Raw genomic sequence first — 20,206 nt, 5'->3', positions numbered from 1 at the left:
GGATGCCTGCCACTGGCATCGAAGGCCACAGGGTGCAGTAGGCATCAGGCTGCCTCCACCTCTGATGTGCATCCTGGGGACAGACCTAGATACAATGTTAGAACAAGGAAGGCTAAGCAGATCGAGGATCACTGAGAGGGCACTGTGGAGGAAGAGAGGTCGGGGGGGTAAGGGGGAGAGGTGGGGGAGCTGGAGAAGGGGTGGGGGAGGAGTTGGGAGGGATGCGGAAGATAAGACGGCACCATTGGGGACTGGGGTCATTTGGGGACACATATGTACAGCATTAAAAACTTTTGCACCCTAGAAATATGACGCTTCTGGCACTTTGTATTGCAATGTGGGCTGACCACCACCCCCTACCCTGCCCCCCCCCCCGTGCATGCATGGAGATTCTGGATGCCACCTCCACCCAGGCACACCATGTGCAGGTGATGGGTGTGAGCGAACAGTCAGCATACAGGCAGGGGTCAGAATATGGCATAGATTGAGGAGCACCAGCACTTTGCTCTCAGTGGTATATCATCAACCCCTGCCTTCGACAGTGACCCACTGACAGTGGCAGCACCCTCGAGTGATGTTTCACAGAGCCTGGGTGTGGGGGAAATGGTGGTTTGGGTGTGTGAGTGGCAGAGAAGATTTGTGGGGGGGGGAGAGGGAGGGGAGAGAGAAAGGAGATGGGGAAGGGGGTGCAATGACTGACAAGGTCACATCCTATGTGAAGTGGGCGTGTATGAGGGCCTCGCTGGCTATCCAGGCTTGCCGGACTCTCGCTGCTGCTGTCTGTCCTTCATCCTCTGGTTGGTCCTGCGGGTCCTCCCCGGGCTTGTCCTCCAGCACCTCCTGGTCCGGCGCCTACTTGTCTTCCTTGGAGGTGGCCACATGTTCCTTCCCCTCCACCTCTAGCACGTCACTCCACTGCTGTGCCAGGTTGTGGAGGACACAGCAGACCACCACAAAGCGGGCGACCCTCTGGGAGGTATACTGCGGGGCACCAGGAGAGCAGTCGAGGCATTGGAACCGCGTGTTGAGAAGTACGATGCAGCATTCAATGAGAACCCAGATAGCTGCATGGGTTTCATTGTATCGGGTCGCCACATCCGTCACTGGCCTCCGCATTCGCATCATTAGCCAGATCCTAAGACCCTTATCCCCCAAAAGTCAACCAGCATTCGACGGTGGACCTCAAAGAGACCAGAGATGTCCAACTGTCCCAGGATGTAGCTGTCGTGCACACTCGCTGGGAAGTGTGTACACACATACATGATCTTCAGGTGATGGTCGCACACAAGCTGGACGATCAGGAAGTGGGACCCCTTCCTGTTGATGGAGGGCACTACCTAACGCCTGGTGTGTGCAAGGCAACAAGGCAACATCTATTACCCCCTGGACCAGGGGCATCCCGGCGATATCGGAGAATCCTGCTACCCAGGCATCTTGTTGGGCCTGGTCCATGTCAAAGTTTACAATGTTCGCTGCCTGGGCAAACAGGGCATCTGTGATCTCATGGATGCACTTGTGAACTGTAGCTAGCGTGATTCCACACAGGTCCCCACTCGAGCCCTGGAATGATCCTGAGGTGTAAAGGTTCAGGGCTGCGGTGATCTTGACGACCAACCGGAGCAGGTATCTTCTTCCACGTGGTGTCAAATCTGCTAGGGCATGCACAGGTGCCATACTGTCTCCTTCTGGAGGCAGGGTTTCCTGCGGCACACACTGTCCATCATCTGTTCCAAAGACCTGCGATGCCTGTACAACTTGGGCCGTCACCGGACTTGCCCTCTGGGTCCCTCCCTAGCCTGATGGGTGGTCGGATCCTCAGGGTGTGAGGTGGGGCCTTGCACAAGGGCCGCTGCCTCGAGCCTCTGTCGATGATGCTGCCGCAGCCTCCTATGGCATCTGGCCTACCAACAGCACCATGAGGTCCAAGATATCATCCATCTCGTGGAATATCTGTAAGGAATTGGAGAGGATGTGAGACGGACAACCAGCGGTGTCTTCCACCCTGGAACCCTCTATTCCCCCATTGCTACCCCCACATCCCCTGCCATTCAACACGCTCTGTCCATGCAACCCTGGCCGCAGCGGGGGACCCTGGTCACCGGACCCCACACCCTATACCTAGACACCCGCATGTAACATTACCTAGACCGGGTGCTGGTCCCCTTCCTGGTACATACACCCACCCTCTGGTCGCACAGATGCCCCGGTGCTGGGGCTCAGCTCCTGGGTGTTCGGATGTTGGCTGCTGCGTCCGTGGTGTTGCTTCCTGCAGTGTTCAGGCACAGTGACCTAGCAGCATGGTCTGATTGGGGTGCTGGGCAGTAACCCCCACATGCTACATGGCACACCTACCCACAGGAATCCACTTGGGATGTGTGAATTTCGCACTGAATTACGATTGACAATTTCCTATAAGCAATAGTCTTCAGCCACATGGCCAGAGGCCTCCACGGTCAGTGGGAGGTATGGCTGGTCAGTGGGATAGAAAGGCAGGGGCTGGGGTTGTCCCCGTAATGGGTACACATGATCCAGGCGGTGGCATGGCGACCTGCAGGTGCTGAGACACCTTCCTCCCTATCCCAGGGGCAATCGCCCCACCGTAGGCAACCCACCCTGATCGAGGCTTCCTGCCTGGAGGCTCCCCACCGGGTCCCCACAGCCGTGATTCTGCCAGCTACACGTTTTTAAAAGGAGGACTAATCGGCATCCACGTGACCACTTGCTGGAGAGGCGGTTAGATCACAGGAGGCCGTTAGATAGGGGATTAATTGTTTGGTTTTTTAAAATAATTTTTATTGAAATTTTTTGAAAAATATATATCAACAAAACAATACAATAATAACAAAAACAATAATAATAATATACACCACCCCAGCGCTCGTAACAACGCATATAACAAACCCCCCCCCCTTCAACCCCAATAAACAACAGAATAAATTAACAATAAGCAAATTAACTTAAACACTATCCCCCTAAACCCTCCCGCCCTTACCCCCTGGGTTGCTGCTGCTGCTGACCTAGTACCTTATCGTTGAGCCAGAAAGTCGAGGAAAGGCTGTCACCTCCTAAAGAACCCTTGTACCGACCCCCTCAGGGCAAACTTGACCCTTTCCAACTTAATGGGCGCGATTCTCCGCAAATGCGGAGAGTCGTGAAGGCTGCTGTGAAACTGGCCGTGTTTGACGGCAGCCTCCGCGTCCCCTCCCGGGACCCGATTCTGCTCCCCGGTTGGGGCTAGCAGTGGGGCCCCGTGAACCTCAGCATCGCAGGCTTCGTGAACTTCGCTAAGCCCGCGCGCCAAGGGTAATGCCGGCTGACGCGCGCGATGACATCAGCCGCGCATGCGCGGATTGGACGGCTCCAATCCACGCATGCGCGGATGGCATCATCAGCATATGCGTGAAACCCGCGCATGCACGGGCCGTTATGCCCCTCAGCCGCCCCGCGGACTGATCCAGCGAGGCGGCGGAGGAACAAAGAGTGCACGGGGTTCGGACCCGCTGCCCACGATCGGTGCCCACCGATCGCGGGCCCATGCCACCCTTGGACCACGGCCGTGCCAATCGGTGGCATGGTTCTCCAGAACGGCACTTTGCGGCCATTTTAACGAACGGTGAGAGCAGGTGGGTTGGAGTTCGTGAAAACGGCCGTAAAGGCCTGGGAAATCGGCCCATCGGCCTGGGGAGAATCGCTGCTCACCGTAAAAAACGACGAGCAGCGATTCGTGTTGTGGGGCGGCCGTGGGGGGGGGGGGGAGAATAGCAGGAGTTCGTGAAAAATGTCGGGAAGGCCCTCCCGCTATTCTCCGACCCGTCGTGGGGGGTGGAGAATCACGCCCAATGAATCCCGCCATGTCATTAATCCAGGTCTCCACACTCGGAGGTCTCGCATCTTTCCACTGCAGCAAGATCCTCCGCCGGGCTACTGGGGACATAAAGGCCAAGACATCGTCCTCTTTCGCCTCCTGCACTCCCGGCTCCACCCCGAACCCAAATATCGCGAGTCCCCACCCTGGCTTGACCCTGGATCCCACCATCCTCGACACCGTCCCCGCCACCCCCTTCCAGAACTCCTCCAGTGCCGGGCATGCCCAGAACATATGGGCATGGTTTGCTGGACTCCCCGAGCACCTGATGCACCTGTCCTCGCCCCAAAGAACCTACTCATCCTAGATCCAGATATGTGGGCCCGGTGCAGCACCTTGAACTGGATGAGACTAAGCCTCGCACATGAAGAGGAGGAGTTCATCCTCTCCAGGGCACCCGCCCATGTCCCCTCCTCAATCTGCTCCCCCAGATCCACCTCCCACTTAGCCTTCAGCTCCTCTACCGACGCCTCCCCCACCTCCTGCATTACCTGATAGATGTCAAACACCTTCCCATCCCCGACCCACACCCCCGAAAGCACCCTATCCCTTACCCCCCGCGGGGGCAACAAAGGGAACCCCTCCACCTGTCGCCTAGCAAACGCCTTGACCTGAAGGTACCTGAACATATTCCCCGGGGGGAGCTCAAACTTCACCTCCAGTTCACCAAGGCTCGCGAACCTCCCGTCAATAAACAGGTCTCCCAACTTCCTAATGCCCGCCCTGTGCCACCCCAGGAACCCGGCATCCATGTTCCCTGGGACAAACTGGTGGTTCCCCGCAGCGGGGCCTCCACCGAGCCCCCCACTTCCCCCCTGTGTCGCCTCCACTGCCCCCAAATTTTGAGGGTGGCCGCCACCACCGGACTCGTGGTGTACCTCGTTGGAGGGAGCGGCAACGGAGCCGTTACCAGTGCCTTCAGGCTCGTGCCTCCGCAGGATGCCATCTCCATCCTTTTCCATGGTGCCCCCTCCCCCTCCATTACCCACTTGCGTACCATCGATACATTAGCCGCCCAATAGTACACAGAGAGGTTGGGCAGTGCCAGCCCCCCTCTATCCCTGCCCTGCTACAAAAAGACCCTCCTTACCCTCGGAGTCCCGTGCGCCCAAACAAATCCCAGAATGCTGCTGTTCACCCTCCTAAGAAAGGCCCTCGGAACGAAAATGGGGAGGCACTGAAACAAAAACAAAAACCTCGGGAGCACCGTCATTTTAACGGATTGTACTCTACCCGCCAACGACAACGGCAGCATGTCCCACCTTTTAAATTCCTCCTCCATCTGCTCCACCAACCTAGTAAAATTGAGCTTGTGCAGAGTCCCCCAGCTCCTAGCCACCTGAACCCCCAGGTACCTAACACTTCTCACTGCCCTCTTTAGCGGGAGCCTACCAATCCCCTCCTCCTGATCTCCTGGGTGTACGACAAACAGTTCACTCTTGCCCAGGTTCAATTTATATCCCGAGAAACTCCCGAACTCAGCAAGAATCTCCATCACCTCCGGCATTCCCCCCACCGGGTCTGCTACATACAACAGCAAGTCATCCGCATACAGCGACACTCGGTGCTCCTCCCCACCTCGCACCAAACCCCTCCACCCCCTCGACTCCCTGAGAGCCATAGCGAGAGGCACTATTGCCAGAGCAAAAAGCAATGGGGACAGGGGGCACCCCTGCCTCGTCCATCGGTGGAGCCTGAAGTACTCGGACCTCCTCCCATTTGTCGCTACACTCGCCATCGGGGCCTCGTACAGCAACCTCACCCATTTAATAAACCCCACCCCAAACCCGAACTTCTCCAACACCTCCCACAAGTACCCCCACTCAACCCTGTCAAAGGCCTTCTCCGCATCCAATGCCACCACAATCTTCGGCTCTCCTTCTGCTGCCGGCATCATTATCACATTTAGCAGCCTTCGCAAGTTAGTGTTCAGCTGCCTCCCCTTCACAAAACCCGTCTGATCTTCATGTATCACCCCCGGCACACAGTCCTCTATTCTAGTGGCCAAGATCTTCGCCAGCAACTTGGCGTCTACATTCAGCAGTGAAATTGGCCTGTATGAACCGCACTGCAAGGGGTCCTTATCACGCTTCAGGATCAGGGAGATTAGTGCCCGAGACATCGTCGTGAGCAGAACACCCCCCTCCCATGCCTCGTTAAAGGCCCTGACCAACAGGGGGCCCAGCAGGTCCACATATTTCTTATAAAATTCAACCGGGAACCCATCCGGTCCCGGTGCCTTCACCGACTGCATGTGGCCAATCCCACTGACCAGCTCCTCCAACTCGATCGGCGCCCCCAGTCCCTCCACCTGCTCCTCCTGCACCCTTGGAAATCGGAGTCTGTCCAAAAAACTCTCCATTCCCCCTCCCACCGCCGGCGGCTCCGACCGGTACAGTTCCCTATAGAAGTCCCTAAAGACCTCATTGACCTCTGCCGCCTGCCGCACCACATTCCCATCTCTATCCTCCACTCCACCAATCTCTCTAGCCGCGTCCCGCTTACGCAGCTGGTGCGCCAGCATCCTGCTCGCCTTCTCTCCATACTCATAGACCGCTCCCTGCGCCTTCCTCCACTGTGTCTCCGCCTTTCTGGTGGTCAATAAATCAAACTTGGCTTGCAAGCTACGCCGCTCCCCCAGCAATCCCTCCTCCGGGGCCTCCGCGTACCTCCTATCCACACTCAACAGCTCCCCCACCAGTCTCTCCCTCTCCCTCCTCTTCCCCCCTCTCCCTATGGGCTCGGATGGAGATCAGCTCCCCACTAATCACTGCCTTCAGAGCCTCCCACACCATCCCCACCTGGACCTCCCCAGTATCATTGACCTCGAGGTACCTCTCGATACATCCCCGAACCCTCCTACACACCTCCTCATCAACCAACAACCCCACGTCCAGACGCCAGAGCGGGCGCTGGTCCCGCGCCTCCTCCATCTCCAGATCCACCCAATGCGGAGCATGGTCCGAAATCGCGATAGCCGAATATTCGGCCTACTCCACCCTCGGGACCAGTCCCCTGGTCAGAACAAAGAAATCAATGCGGGAATAAACCCTGTGCACATGGGAGAAAAAGGAGTACTCCCGAGCCCTCGGCCTCCCGAACCTCCAGGGATCCACTCCTCCCATCTGGTCCATAAACCTCCTCAATACCTTGGCCGCCGTTGGCCTCCTGCCTGTCCTTGAACTAGAACGATCCAGTAGGGGATCCAGTATTGAAGTCCCCCCCCATGATCAAGCCCCCCACCTCCAGGCCAGGAATGCGGCCCAACATACGCCTCATGAAACCAGCATCATCCCAATTTGGGGCGTACACATTAACCAACACCACCCTCTCCCCCTGCAGCTTACCGCTCACCATCACATATCTGCCGCCAATATCAGCCACAACCTCAGACGTCTCAAACGCCACCCTCTTCCCCACCAGGATCGCCACCCCCCGGTTCTTCGAGTCGAGCCCTGAGTGGAAAACCTGCCCCACCCACCCCTTCCTCAGACGGACCTGGTCCGCCACCTTCAGGTGGGTCTCCTGGAGCATGGCCACGTCTGCCTTCAGCCCCTTCAGATGCGAAAACACCCGGGCCCGCTTAACCGGCCCATTCAACCCCCTCATGTTCCACGTAATCAGCCGGATCAGGGGGCGCCCCGCCCCCTCCCCCGTCGACTAGCCATAACCCATCGACTGCTCGCCCGTGGCCATCACCCATTCGGCCCGTTTCCCACGGCGATAGAACCTCACCCCAACCCCTCCGAACTCCTCCCTGGCCAATCCAGCAGCAACCCGGTATCCCCCTCCCCCCCCTCCCCCCAGGCTAGGACCCCTCCTAGCCGCGACTCTCCCTCCACTGTACTCCCGTGAGACAGCTGACTTCTGCTGACCCCAGCAGCTCCCGCTCTAACTCCGACCCCTCCCGATATGAGGTCCCACCTCCTCCCCTGCATCAGCTCCTGGGCACCGCTTCAGCACGGGAAACCCGGTCTAATAGCCACGCCCCTCGCCACCAGCTCCACCCCCCGTCCCGCAGCGCGGGAAACCAGAGAAAAGCCCGCGCTTTCACACTGCCGCACCCCACCAACGTAGCTCCCAAACCGCAGTCCCAACCCAACCACCAACTCCGTACAAGCAAAGACACAGATCAACCACAAACCCCAGTACCCCCCTTAGAACACAAAACCATAACCCACATCGTCCGAAAGCGAGAGAAAAAACAAAAACAAACAGAATAACCCGCTACAGCATAAACAATGATACATGAATAGAATAGAAAAACTCCCACAGTCCCCAATCTCTAGTTCGTGTCCAGCTTTTCAGCCTGCACAAAGGCCCACGCTTCCTCCGGGGACTCAAAGTAGTGATGCCGGTCCTTGTAGGTGACCCACAGACGCGAAGGCGGCAACATGCCGAACTTCACCTGCTTGCCATGGAGCAGCGCCTTCGTCCGGTTAAACCCGGCTCTCCACTTGGCCACCTCCGCACTCCAGTCCTGGTAGATACGCACTACCAAATTCTCCCACTTACTGCTCCTCACCTTCTTGGCCCATCGGAGAACACACTCCCGGTCGCTGAACCGATGGAACCGCACCAGCACCGCCCGCGGGGGTTCATTCGCCTTAGGCCGCCTGGCCAGCACTCTATGGGCCCCCTCCAGCTCCAGGGGCAGATGGAAGGATCCTGCCCCCACCAACGAGTTCAACATCACGGCCACATAGGCCGGCAGGTCCGACCCCTCCAGCCCCTCCTCGAGGCCCAGGATCCGCAGGTTCTTCCTCCGTGACCGAAGCTCCATCTCCTCAAACCGATCTTGCCACTTTTTATGAAGTGCCTCGTGTATCTCCACCTTCCCCATGAGGGCCGAAACCTCCCCCTCACGCTCAGAGGCCTGCTGCAGCAACTCAAGTATCGCTGCACCCTCGGTTGTCTGGGTCTCCAGCAGCTTACTCGTCGTCACCTTCAGGGATTCCAACAACTCCCCTTTCAGCTCCGTGAAATAGCGCAGAAGGGCCGCCTGCTGCTCCTCCGCCCACTGCCTCCACTCCTCAGGGGCTCCACCGCCCGCCATTCTGTCCACCTTCCCCCACTTTTCCAGGGGAGCTGCTGCCGTTTTTCTCCTCGCCCCACTTCGAGTCCGAACCATAAATCCCGGGGGGTTTGCTCCAGACCCCTTTGTCCACTGGGAATCGTCGAATCAGCGCCATTTGGGGCCCTTAAAAGAGCCCACAGGTCCTCTTAAAGCGGGAGCTGCCGAACGTGCAGCTTAGCTCCGCATAGCCGCAACCGGAAGTCCCAGATAGGGGATTAATTGTATGGCGATTGGCTTTAAGTGGTGATTATTAATTACTCATCTCGGCGGGTTCCCGATTTCGCCAATGAGAGCGGGCCGGATGGATCGCAATCAGATCGGTGACCGATACGGTTCTCGGCTTTGGCCTCTCCCACAATCTAACGGCCGCATTGCGCTCTCACTCTCACTCAAGCGCAACACGGCTATTAAATCATGGCCATCATGTTGATTTTCAACTGACCAACTGCTCAGGGGCTGGTTTAACTCACTCGGCTAAATCGTTGGTGTTTAAAGCAGACCAAGCAGGCCAGCAGCACGGTTCGATTCCTGTACCAGCCTCCCCGGACAGGCGCCGGAATGTGGCGACTAGGGGCTTTTCACAGTAACTTCATTGAAGCCTACTCGTGACAATAAGCGACTTTCATTTTTTTCATTTCCACAAAGTACCATTACCAATCACAGTCTCCGAATTCCCTTCGCTCCTGTGAAGGATCGAGAATCCAGCATTCTCAGCCTGTTGCGGCCACGACAATGGGCCCATCTTGAAATCAACTTGATGATTGATTCAACAGAAATATATTAGTGTTGGTTTTCCGGAAAGCTCAGATCAAAAGAGCTGAAGTATCTTCTTCGTTCAAACTTACACTTCTCAGATGATCATCAAAGATACCAATTTGGCGATATCATGAGAGCTGGAAGATTGGGTTCCCAGCTAAAAAAAACTCTGAGAACCATAGAATAATCTTATCCCACTCTTACAATGGGAACTGGTGCACAGTAGAAATGGGGGCCAGGTCCTGAGTTGGAAGATGTTAAGGGCCGCCTTGAGAGTAGGAATTGGATTGGATTGGAATATGAGAGACAGGGAGTGGAGCCAGTTTTTTAAAGAAGGACATGATTCGTCAGGACAATGCAGTAGTGAGTAGACATAAGGGTCCTGAACTTCCACAATGGCCTCTCACCATATTTCTAGTGAAAGGCCAGTGAGATGCACGCTCCCCCCCCCCCCCCCCCCCCACCCCCCCCACCCCCACACACATACCCATTCCTGCCCACTCCCAGCAACCAAAGAAAAATGCATAACCTGGAGCTCTCAACCATTGATTCCATTTCCTGACAGAATCAGACAGTTGTCCACCAGAGCTATGACTGCCGGCTGCTGACAGTCCCTCAAAGAGTGGTCTTCAAACACACTGGGCTGACTATGTGGATTGCACCAGGGGCAGGAATGAAGGCAGATGGGGCACGGAAATATCAGTACAGGGTACTGGCCATTTTTGGCTCATGGGTCTAGGACCTGGCATGGCCACCTTCCCCAAAATGGCAGGTAATCAATTAAACTCATTGAGAGCCTTGCTAATAGCAATTAAGGAACCTCCAGTTTCCTGAACCATTGAGAGGAAATGTACCTTCCTGGAGACAAGTACCCAGCAGCAGGCCAAGGAGCCCAGCACCCCTCGGTACTCCCTGCCTGTCTGGATGTGAGAGCAGCTCAAAGGCCATCCACTTATCCCCCACATTGGTTGCCTAGCTGCAGGAACCATTTTTCATGGACATTTTTTTAAAGGTTGCTGAGAAGGCGCCTATATGTTGAAGCACCTTCTCAGTTACCCATCGTCCACTGCAGGCTGTTGCTCCTCTCAAGCTGGAAGGCCACTGATTGGTCTTACATCTTGGAGAACCATCCCACCAGCCGTAATTGTAATTGGACAAGGATCCTGATTCCTTGCCAACTAAATGGACACTGAATCACAAAGTGAATCCCAAAAAGTGACTGTTTCCCCTGGGGTAACCTCTGCACCCGGAAGCAGTCCTGCCCCCAGTGACAAGGTCCAGTCCATTATACGTCCATACAGGCTACATTTTACATGGGGTACTTAAATGAATGTTCTGCTTTTCTCTGAATCCATTTCTGGTTGGTTGGTATTCCAAGATGTAATATAATTGCTTATGATTCATTAGGAAGTTGATCAAACATTTTAAGTCGGTCCCCAAGCCCTATTCCTACGTTTGTGATCATCAGTTCAGTTCATTCCGATGTGTAATAATTTAACCCCATTACTGGCTACAAGTAGCAAAGTTAAACACTTGTTGATTAGGCTCAATGAAACTTTTCACGCTTTAATTGCTTTTATAGATAACAGGTCACACTGCTTTAATGGAAGCGTCAAGAGAAGGGGCGATCGAGGTTGTCTGTGCTATACTGGAGAAAGGGTGTGAGATTAATGTTCTACAAAACGAGCGGTACAACGCCGCACATTTTGCTGCACAAGGAGGACATTTTGAGGTACAAAAATCGAGATGGTGCAAATACCAACTGATGTCACTTTAGTCAATTGAATTAACCGCGCTCCTGTCTATCACCTACATCAAATTGTGAAAATGCATGTCTGAATTTTGTGGGAGTATTCCTGGTAAAAGTGTTCACCAACATTACTCCACTCTGAAGCTGACAGCAACTTCTGGAGCGGGATTCTCCGACCCGGCGCCAATTTTCGGACGGGGCTGATGGCGGTCGGGGGCCGTTGGCAGCGGTCCCCCCGGCAATTCTCCGGGCCCCATTGGGCCGGGCGGCCGTCCGTTTCTGGCCAGTCCCGCTGGCGTGGATTAGACATGGTCCCACATGGCAGGACCTGGCAGGTAAGTCGGTTTAAGCGGTCCTCGGGGGCGCGGGACGATGCGACCCGGGGGGGGCCCTCACGGTGGCCTGACCCGCGATCGGGGCCCACCGATCTGCGGGCGGGCCTGTGCCGTAGGGGCACTCCTTCCTTCCGCGGCCAGCCCCAGTAGGGCTCCGCCATAGCTGGCGCGGAGAAGACAATCCCCTGCGAATGCGCCAGAATATGCTGGCCAGTCTACGCATGCGCTGAACCACGCCGGCGGTTCCATGCATGCGCGAGATCGTACAGTCCCTTCGGCGCCAGTTGGCGTGGCAACAACCCCTCCGGGGCACTTTCGGGGGCTGTTGATGCCGGAGTGGTTCATGCCGGTTATCCCACCGGCGTGGGGACTTAGTCCCGCGAGAGGAGAATCCCGCCCATGAAGTTCACACATGCGGAAATCCAGAAGTTGCATCTGTTATTCTACATATTTCCAGTGGGTGCGCTGTTGAGGCAATGAATAAGAAATCATTGCACAGTCTCAGTTGCAAAATTATGTCTTGGAAAATGAGGTGTAGCTGTGTTTTGAACAGCATATAAAGTTCAGAATTACTCATTATCAGCCTCACTCGCTCTATAAGATAACTTTACTATTGCTAAATGTCAGATTTTTCCATTATAAGAAATTCCACATATTTAAAACTTTTTTTTTAAAGTGGATAGTATTTCAGTTTCTGCTTTAATCCCATGTGCGTGTCCTAATCATTCATCTCATTGTGTGTAACATTTAAAACCGGAAGTGAATGGGATAAACTGCTTTTGGTTTTCTGTCTGTTAGAATACTTCGATATGATTGATTGCTTACTCTGCATGATGTGGTTACTACTGCTGGATGCGTGGAGACCCGTTTGACTTGGCACCAGACCTGTACTGCCATGGGGAGAGAGAAAATCCATGTCACAGAGATCACTAGATCTTTGTGGGTAACTTCCCTTTGAGGTCAGCCACAAATACCACTGGGTGGCTGACTGCAGAATCCAGCCCAATTAGGTTTCTTTACAACGCCATGCTTTCTTCTATGCTTTGTAATAAATGCTATCTTACTTTTGGTAGCACCATTGAACTTCCCAGGAGGTTGAATGTAATTTGCACTACATGCTGCTGCATTGCCAGAATGCTGTAGCGCAGCAGCCCAGCCCTTTGGTTTCTGTTAATGACTTTCTTCCCTTGAACCATCGAGTCTAACTATACACTCCTACTAGCTCCCCATGCTCATAGATACTTCTTTCTATCTGCTTCCCTTTTTAAATGTCCCTTAACTGGGCGGCACAATGGCGCAGTGGTTAGTACTGCTGCCTGACAGCACCAGGGACCCAAGTTCAATTACGGGTGCTCTGCTTTCCCCCCACGGTCCAAAATTGTGCAGGTTAGGTGGATTGGCCATGCAAAATTGCCCTTAGTGTCCAAAAATGTTTGGTGCGGTTACTGGGTTGTGGGGATAGAGTGGGGGAGTGATCATGGGTACGGTGCTCTTTCAGAAGGTCAGTGCAGACTTGATGGGCTGAATGGCCTCCTTCTGCACTGTTGGGATTCTGTGATTTTCTTCTGCTTCATAGAGCAATGTGATGTGCACAGTTTTGGTTGCCACATTGCAGGTCGTATTTAAGAAATGGAAGCAGCTGCAGTGTAGATTCACTGGGATGTAAACAAGATTTCACATAATTTGCAGTACAGAAGGAGGCCATTTGGCCCATCGAGTCTGCACCGGCCCTTGGAAAGAGCACCCTACCCAAGCCCACACCCCGACCCTCCTCGTAACCCCACCCAACCTTTTTTAACACTAAGGGCAATTTAGCATGGCCAATCCACCTAACCTGCACTTCTTTGGACTGTGGGAGGAAACCAGAGCACCCGGAGGAAACCCACGCAGACACGGGTAGAACATGCAGACTCCGCACAGACAGTGACCTAAGCCAGGAATCAAACCTGGGACCCAGGAACTGTGAAGGAACTGTGCTAACCACTATGCTACCGTGCTGCCCGATTGAGGGTTAACATTATGAAAAGAGGCTTGGCATGTTAGAGATCCTTTCAATAGAACTGAGAGGGTTTTTCAAACTTACAAATATCTATGATAAACTCGATAGTAACAGAATACTTCCACTGGCCAGTGAGGTGCATCAAAAGGATAGATGGTTAAGATCATCACAAAAAGAATGAAAAGTAAAGTTAGACATTTTTTGGGATGTATTTGGTATGGAAATCTTTGAGTTGCTGCTAATCTCTGCTGTGCTCCGAGACCCGCAGAAAATGTAGACCTTTGGCACCTCATGCATGTCTTTGACTCTTAAATGCCTTCTGAACTGTACTAGCAAGTCACTTAAGTTACATTAAAGAATTGCAAGCAGAGTAACCCAGGAATGGATGAGAAATGCCAACCTTGTTGCCCACCTTGATTGATGTTACCCTTTCCCGGGTCAAATGATTTGCACAGGTGTGAAAGCCCCAGGACAATACCTCAACAAGATGGTCCAGATGGAAAGCCCTGCTTGAACGTGTATTTGTAATAAGACTCCATACTGCCATCACAAAAATGCATTAATGATGAAAAGAATTCAAAATAATGAAAAGCGAAGGGTCGGAACGAAAATGAGATTGCTGTTTGCTGACACGTGTGTCTTTCTTTCAGGTTATTCGAGCCTTAGTTGCTCATGATAGTGACATTAATGTTATTAATATGGATGGAAACACAGCGTTGCATCTGGCAGCACTGGGAGGCTTTGTTGATGCTGCCAAGTTTTTGGCACAAAGAGGTATGCTTAGGAAGATCTTGAGCCAAGGCAGTGCTTCACGCGGAATCTTCTGCTCTCATGGGGGGGGTGGTTTTAACTTTTTGTTGCACTGGGAGTGGGCCCAGTGGCTCGCAGAAGACCCAGAAGTCTGCATCCCCCCCCCCCCCCCCCCCCACCACCCCGTGCTGTGGCGTTGTAACTGATGAATGGAGCCTGGCTCCTCATCAAGCACCTGTCTGCTTCAGGCAAAAGGCCCTTATAATATGTAAGGAAAGTGCAGCAAACATGGAAGCCTGCAAGATCACGAAGTCTGTCCAACCTCATTTTAATATCAGAAAACTCCACAAAGAAATGGTGGAATGAGTCATCATAGAAATGATACAGCCCTATTGTACCTGCTTTGAACGAGCTATCTAATTAACCACACATTTCCCCGCTCTTTCCCCCTTTCCTGTATTTATCAAGTTTCCCTTTCGGAAATTACTATTCCACTTCCCTTTCTGGCCGAGCACCCCAGATCCTGACAATTTCAAGACAGCCAGATGCAGGAACCGGAATTGGGATGCAATTGGGATGCTACCACTCGAGACCCAAGGAAAGACATGCAGGTTAGGTGGATTGGCCACGCTAAATTGCCCTTAGTGTCAAGAAAGATGAGGAGGGTTATTGGGTTCGGGGGATAGGGTGGAAGTGAGGGCTCAAGTGGGTCGGTGCAGACTCGATGGGCCGAATGGCCTCCTTCTGCACTGTATGTTCTATGTCTATGTTTATGAAATAGCCCCGGCACACAGTATGGACAGAGGGCTGGCTCAGAGGGGTCCCAGTGTAGTGAGAGCTGGGAAGCTCAGGAACCTTTCTGGCGCACAAAGGAGCGGTCTTGCTCTTCCCGGATCCCAAGCCATCCGCCCAAGCCCTTAAACATATTCCTTAATTTGGCCTCTTCTGGCTGCTCTCCACATGTCCCTGTGACAACATTGATACTAGGCTTTTAAATCTTAATTATGTAACTTCAAAGTTGCTGTCAGGTAAGAATGTAGCTTCAGAAAAGGAAGCGAAGGGAGGCGCTGGCGTAGTGGTATTATCACTGGATTAGTAATCCAGAGACCACAGACAGTAAACGGTAACAAATACAAAATCAATCCCCTTAACAATAACAACGATCCCATCCTCCCACCACCCCAAACAACAGCCCACCTGTCAATATATGCATCCAATAAAACAAACCCTCCCACGGTGGAAATAAAAATCAAAGGAGAAAAAGAAAAAGGAGTCCAGGACCGCCCATGAGTCCGCTCCCCCCCCCCCAACAACCCCCCCACACTCAACGCCATCCAACCTCTGAAAGAGTACCGTACATGATACCCAAGAGTTGTAAACACCCCTCCTCCCCCTCACCAACTCCTCCCGTCCACTGCCTCTTGTAAAACTCCTCCCCCCAACCACGGTTTCTTCCCCACAACTTTCTACCCCGGCGAGACCCCTCGGACCCTGTTCTGCCAGGCTCCGATGGCCGCAGCCCCTCCCCCCACCTCACTCCCGTTCACTGCCCGGCTTAAACTGGCCAGCGTGGAGGTCCCCGCCCGGGTCCCTTTCCCCCTTGCCCGGCCCTAGGAAAGCCCAGAAATCCTCTTTTAACACACAAACCCCGCATATCCACCTACACCCCAAAGAGCCCTCAATTCGAGTGAAAGTCCCATCATTTCCTTGTCCAAATATGTACAGCATTGGCTCCTTTAGCCCATACACGCGCACGCAGTGAAACAAAAAAGAAGAAAATACAGTCATGAGGTTACATCGGCACATGGCCATTTCTCAATTTCTCAGTTCTGCCACAGTCCTTCTGCCTTTGCAAACTCCTCCGCTACTTCCGCCGTTCCAAAATAAAAGTCCTTGAGCTTGTAAGTCACCCTCAGCTTTGCTGGATATACAATGCCGCACTGCACCTTGCTAATGTACAGTGCCCTCTTCACCCGGTTGAAAGCAGCCCGCCTTCTCGCCAGCTCCACCGTAAAGTCCTGGTATACACGTATACCAGCTCCAGCCCACTGCACCACCCGCTTCTGCTTGACCCAGCACAGGACCTTCTCCTTCACACTGTACCTACGGAAGCACAGAGTTACTACCCTTGGCGGCTCACTCGCCTTTGGTACAGGCCTACACTACCAATGAGCCCGATCCAGATCATATCGGGAGGGATCCTCCCCCTCCCCCAATAGTTTTGCCAGCATCGCGGCAAAATACTCAGTTGACCTCGGCCCTTCAACTCCTTCGGGCATCCCCACAATCCTCAAATTCTGTCACCTGGATCTGTTTTCCAGGTCTTCCATTTTTCCTCACAGATCCTTGTTAATCTCCATCACCTTCCGTATCTCCTTCTCCATCGAGGTAAGTTGATCACCATGCTGCAATAATGTCTCCTCCACTTCCTTCAGTGCCTCCCCTTGCGCCCGCACCCCCGCCACTGCGCTCGCCACCGCCGTCGTCACCGGGGAAATCGCCTCCTCCACCAGCACACTCAAAACCTCCCTCATCTCCTTCCTCATTGTCTCCATGTATTTTGTAAACTGACTTTCGAATTCCGCAGCCATCACCTTAGTCATTTCTTCAGCCGTAAGCAATACGGCCTCCCCTGGTGCTCCAGCCTCCATTTTCCTTGGTGACCCCGCGGTGACCTTTCCACTCCCCAACGGACCTTCAGCTGTTTTTGTACGGCCGTTCTTTTGCTCACCCTCGACATTTTCCTTTACTGTGCCTTCACTGTGCCTCCTCTATGCCTTCTCCCTGCTTTTGCCACCTCCGTGGACCCTGGGACCGAGCTTAAAGCTCCAAAAATGCCATTCCCGAACGGGAGCCCTCCATTGCGCGCTGCCTCCCGCCCTCCGTCCGACCATGAAACCATTGTTGATTGTGTAAAATTCCATCTGGTTCACTAATGTCCTTTAGGGAAGGAAATCTGCCGTCCTTACCTGACCTGGTCTGTCCTCCATATGACTCCAGACTCACAGCAATGTGGTTGACTCTTAAAACTCTGAAATGGCCATGCAAACCCCCGAGTGCAAGGGAACTTAGCGATAGGCAATAAGTGCTGGCCCAGCCGGCAATGCCTACATCCCCTGAACTAATGTTTTTAAATTTTGACGCTTCAGGCCTGTGCCGGCTCCTTCCACATAGTCCTGCAAACGTTTCCTTTAGACGTAGATATTCAGTGTAATCTCAGACCAGTAAGTGACCCATTTGAACCTTTACCGTGTCAGGCAAGGTGAATGTTGACTCATGGAGCTCATGAACAGGACTATTTTAGGTCAATCTGAAAGGCTTGTTAACCATAAAGCGGCTTAGATAGCAATATAGATAGTTATGGTTAGAAAAATCTGTGGTGTCCACGAGTTTTCAATATGTGCTATTAAGAGCAAGTTTCTAAAATACTTCTGATTGAATCAGCTAATAGATTGTGAAGAACAATGTACCCTACTGATATTCAGTATGAAGGTAGATTCGAAAGGTGAGGAATAATGACAAAAAACAGAGGTGTGAAGTTTCTTGCCATGCACGGCTTGCAATTCCTTTCTCATTTGACTCCTTGGATTTTTTTCTTAGGGAGCAACCCCAAGCTAAAGAATCTGCAGCAAAAAACTCCGGCAGCCGCAGCCAAAGCCAATGGTCACAAAGCTGTGTCGAAGGAACTCCGCAAAGCCGAGCGTCTCTTTGCCAAATATAGCAAACCCAATGTGAAAAATCCCAACGCACCCTGGGCTATCCGGTTGTATGACTGGGCCCTATATCATGAGCTTGCTCTTCGGAATATATTCGCCACAATGGACAGGGGCGATGGGACAGTGACAAAGGAGGACTTTGCCGCAATTCTTATGGAAAAAAACGTACCGATGCAGGAAGAAGAAATGCCTGCACTGATTACTGCCCATGATAAGGCTCGTACTGGAGTTATTGACATCAATGAGTTCTTTAAAGGTACCAAATACCTTGAGAAGGTTTATCTTATGTCTTCATACCTGCCAAAGAAGAAAAAGGGGAAGAAGGCCAAACGTGGCAAGAAAGGTAAATTAGATATACCAATACCAATCTGCACTCTTCCGGAAAAATATATAGTTCGACGTGAAGATGGAGGCCCACCAGAGTTTATGATCGAAAGCTTCAAGACATTTACAGATAGAAATAGATTTAGCCGTGACAACCCACCAGAGCATCCCCTGCAGGATGACTCTGCATGGTACTTAGAAAAACCGGAAAAAGTGTATACAAACATCAACTACGCAGCAAAAGCTGAAGATATGCAATCTTTAAAGAAAGCATTTTTTCAGGGGGTATCGGTCAACATACATGACAAATTCTTCACAACGCCGCTCATGGCAGCCTGCTCAGATGGAAATTTTACACTTGCCAGATACCTCGTGGAAACAAAGTATGTCTGACTCTTTTCTGGCTGATTGTTACATTCATCTTGAATTTATTTTCATAGATGCTGCATTTTGTTTTCAGAGATGCTGTGTTGATTTTTCTGCAAATTTGGGTGATTTGCCAATTTGGGCGATTTGACAGCTATGTTTCAAGGAAAACAGAGGGGCAAATTTGGGGAAACTATTTTGACTGGTCGGGGAGTCTAGGTTTGGCGGGGGGTGGGGGTGTGGAGAAGTCAAAATATTGCAGCCAGAGTGTCGTAATCAATATTTTCCCCGCTTCTGGACTGTGATAGAAAGATTCAACAAGGTTCGTTAGGTAAGCAAAACTAAGCTTTATTTACGAACTACAACTGCTAGCAGTATGGCTGAGACTTGGAGTCGGAAGGCAGTCAATTACAAACTGCTGGTTCCCTTCCAAGTCTGCCCATTACAAAAAATAGGTAGACATTTATACATTATAAAATAAAGATAACGTGAATACAGCTTGGTCAGGAATTTGATCAAAAGTAAAACATAAGTAATAATCATTAAACTTGCTGACCTTTAGAGGATTCGGGGTCTCATATCATTATCTTGTCTTTTGGTGCATGTTTAAGAAACGGAGCAGATTTGTTTAAGTATCGAAAATAACTATTTCTAGCTTATCTTGTGTATTTAGACTGCTCTGGGGTGTGACGACTGAGTTTTTATCCGAGTTTAGAGTCAGCAAGTTTTCGGGTCAAGTTGACCTTGGCTGCTTGTATTTGTGCCTTAGGTTATGCAAAGTCAGTTTAAATTTTATTGTACCAAGAAACTTGACTAGTTTTCCCATCATGCCATTATTTGCTTTGCACAATACCACAGAGTGAATTTAGGAAGCAGTTCTTCTCACAGGGGACATTGGAGTTTGGAACTCTCTGCCACAATTGACAACTAATGCCAGATCAATTATTAATTTTTAATCTGAGATCAATAGATTTTTGTTAGTCAAAGGTATGAAAGGGTATGGGGCAGCATGGTAGCATTGTGGATAGCGCAATGGCTTCACAGCTCCAGGGTCCCAGGTTCGATTCCGGCTTGGGTCACTGTCTGTGTGGAGTCTGCACATCCTCCCCGTGTGTGCGTGGGTTTCCTCCGGGTGCTCCGGTTTCCTCCCACAGTCCAAGGATGTGCAGGTTAGGTGGATTGGCCATGATAAATTGCCCTTAGTGTCCAAAATTGTCCTTAGTGTTGGGTGGGGTTACTGGGTTGTTGGGATAGGGGGAGGTGTTGAC

At 52.3% G+C, this 20,206-nt stretch overlaps 1 protein-coding gene across 3 annotated transcripts in view; it reads left to right on the top strand.

Annotated features, from left to right (window-relative positions):
• Positions 1-20,206, top strand: part of ankef1a (ankyrin repeat and EF-hand domain containing 1a) — a 98,075-nt gene that overhangs the window by 36,226 nt on the left and 41,643 nt on the right. For all 3 annotated transcript variants that reach the window (XM_038806642.1, XM_038806633.1, XM_038806651.1), the window contains 3 exons: positions 11,281-11,430; positions 14,433-14,556; positions 18,133-18,955. In XM_038806642.1, the coding sequence (XP_038662570.1) occupies positions 11,281-11,430; positions 14,433-14,556; positions 18,133-18,955 (1,097 nt within the window). The remainder of the gene's footprint in view (positions 1-11,280; positions 11,431-14,432; positions 14,557-18,132; positions 18,956-20,206) is intronic.

The sequence above is a fragment of the Scyliorhinus canicula genome, chromosome 1 (assembly GCF_902713615.1).
Source record: "Scyliorhinus canicula chromosome 1, sScyCan1.1, whole genome shotgun sequence".
Classification (NCBI taxonomy): Eukaryota; Metazoa; Chordata; class Chondrichthyes; order Carcharhiniformes; family Scyliorhinidae; genus Scyliorhinus; species Scyliorhinus canicula.
This window is presented reverse-complemented; position numbering and strand designations above follow the sequence as displayed.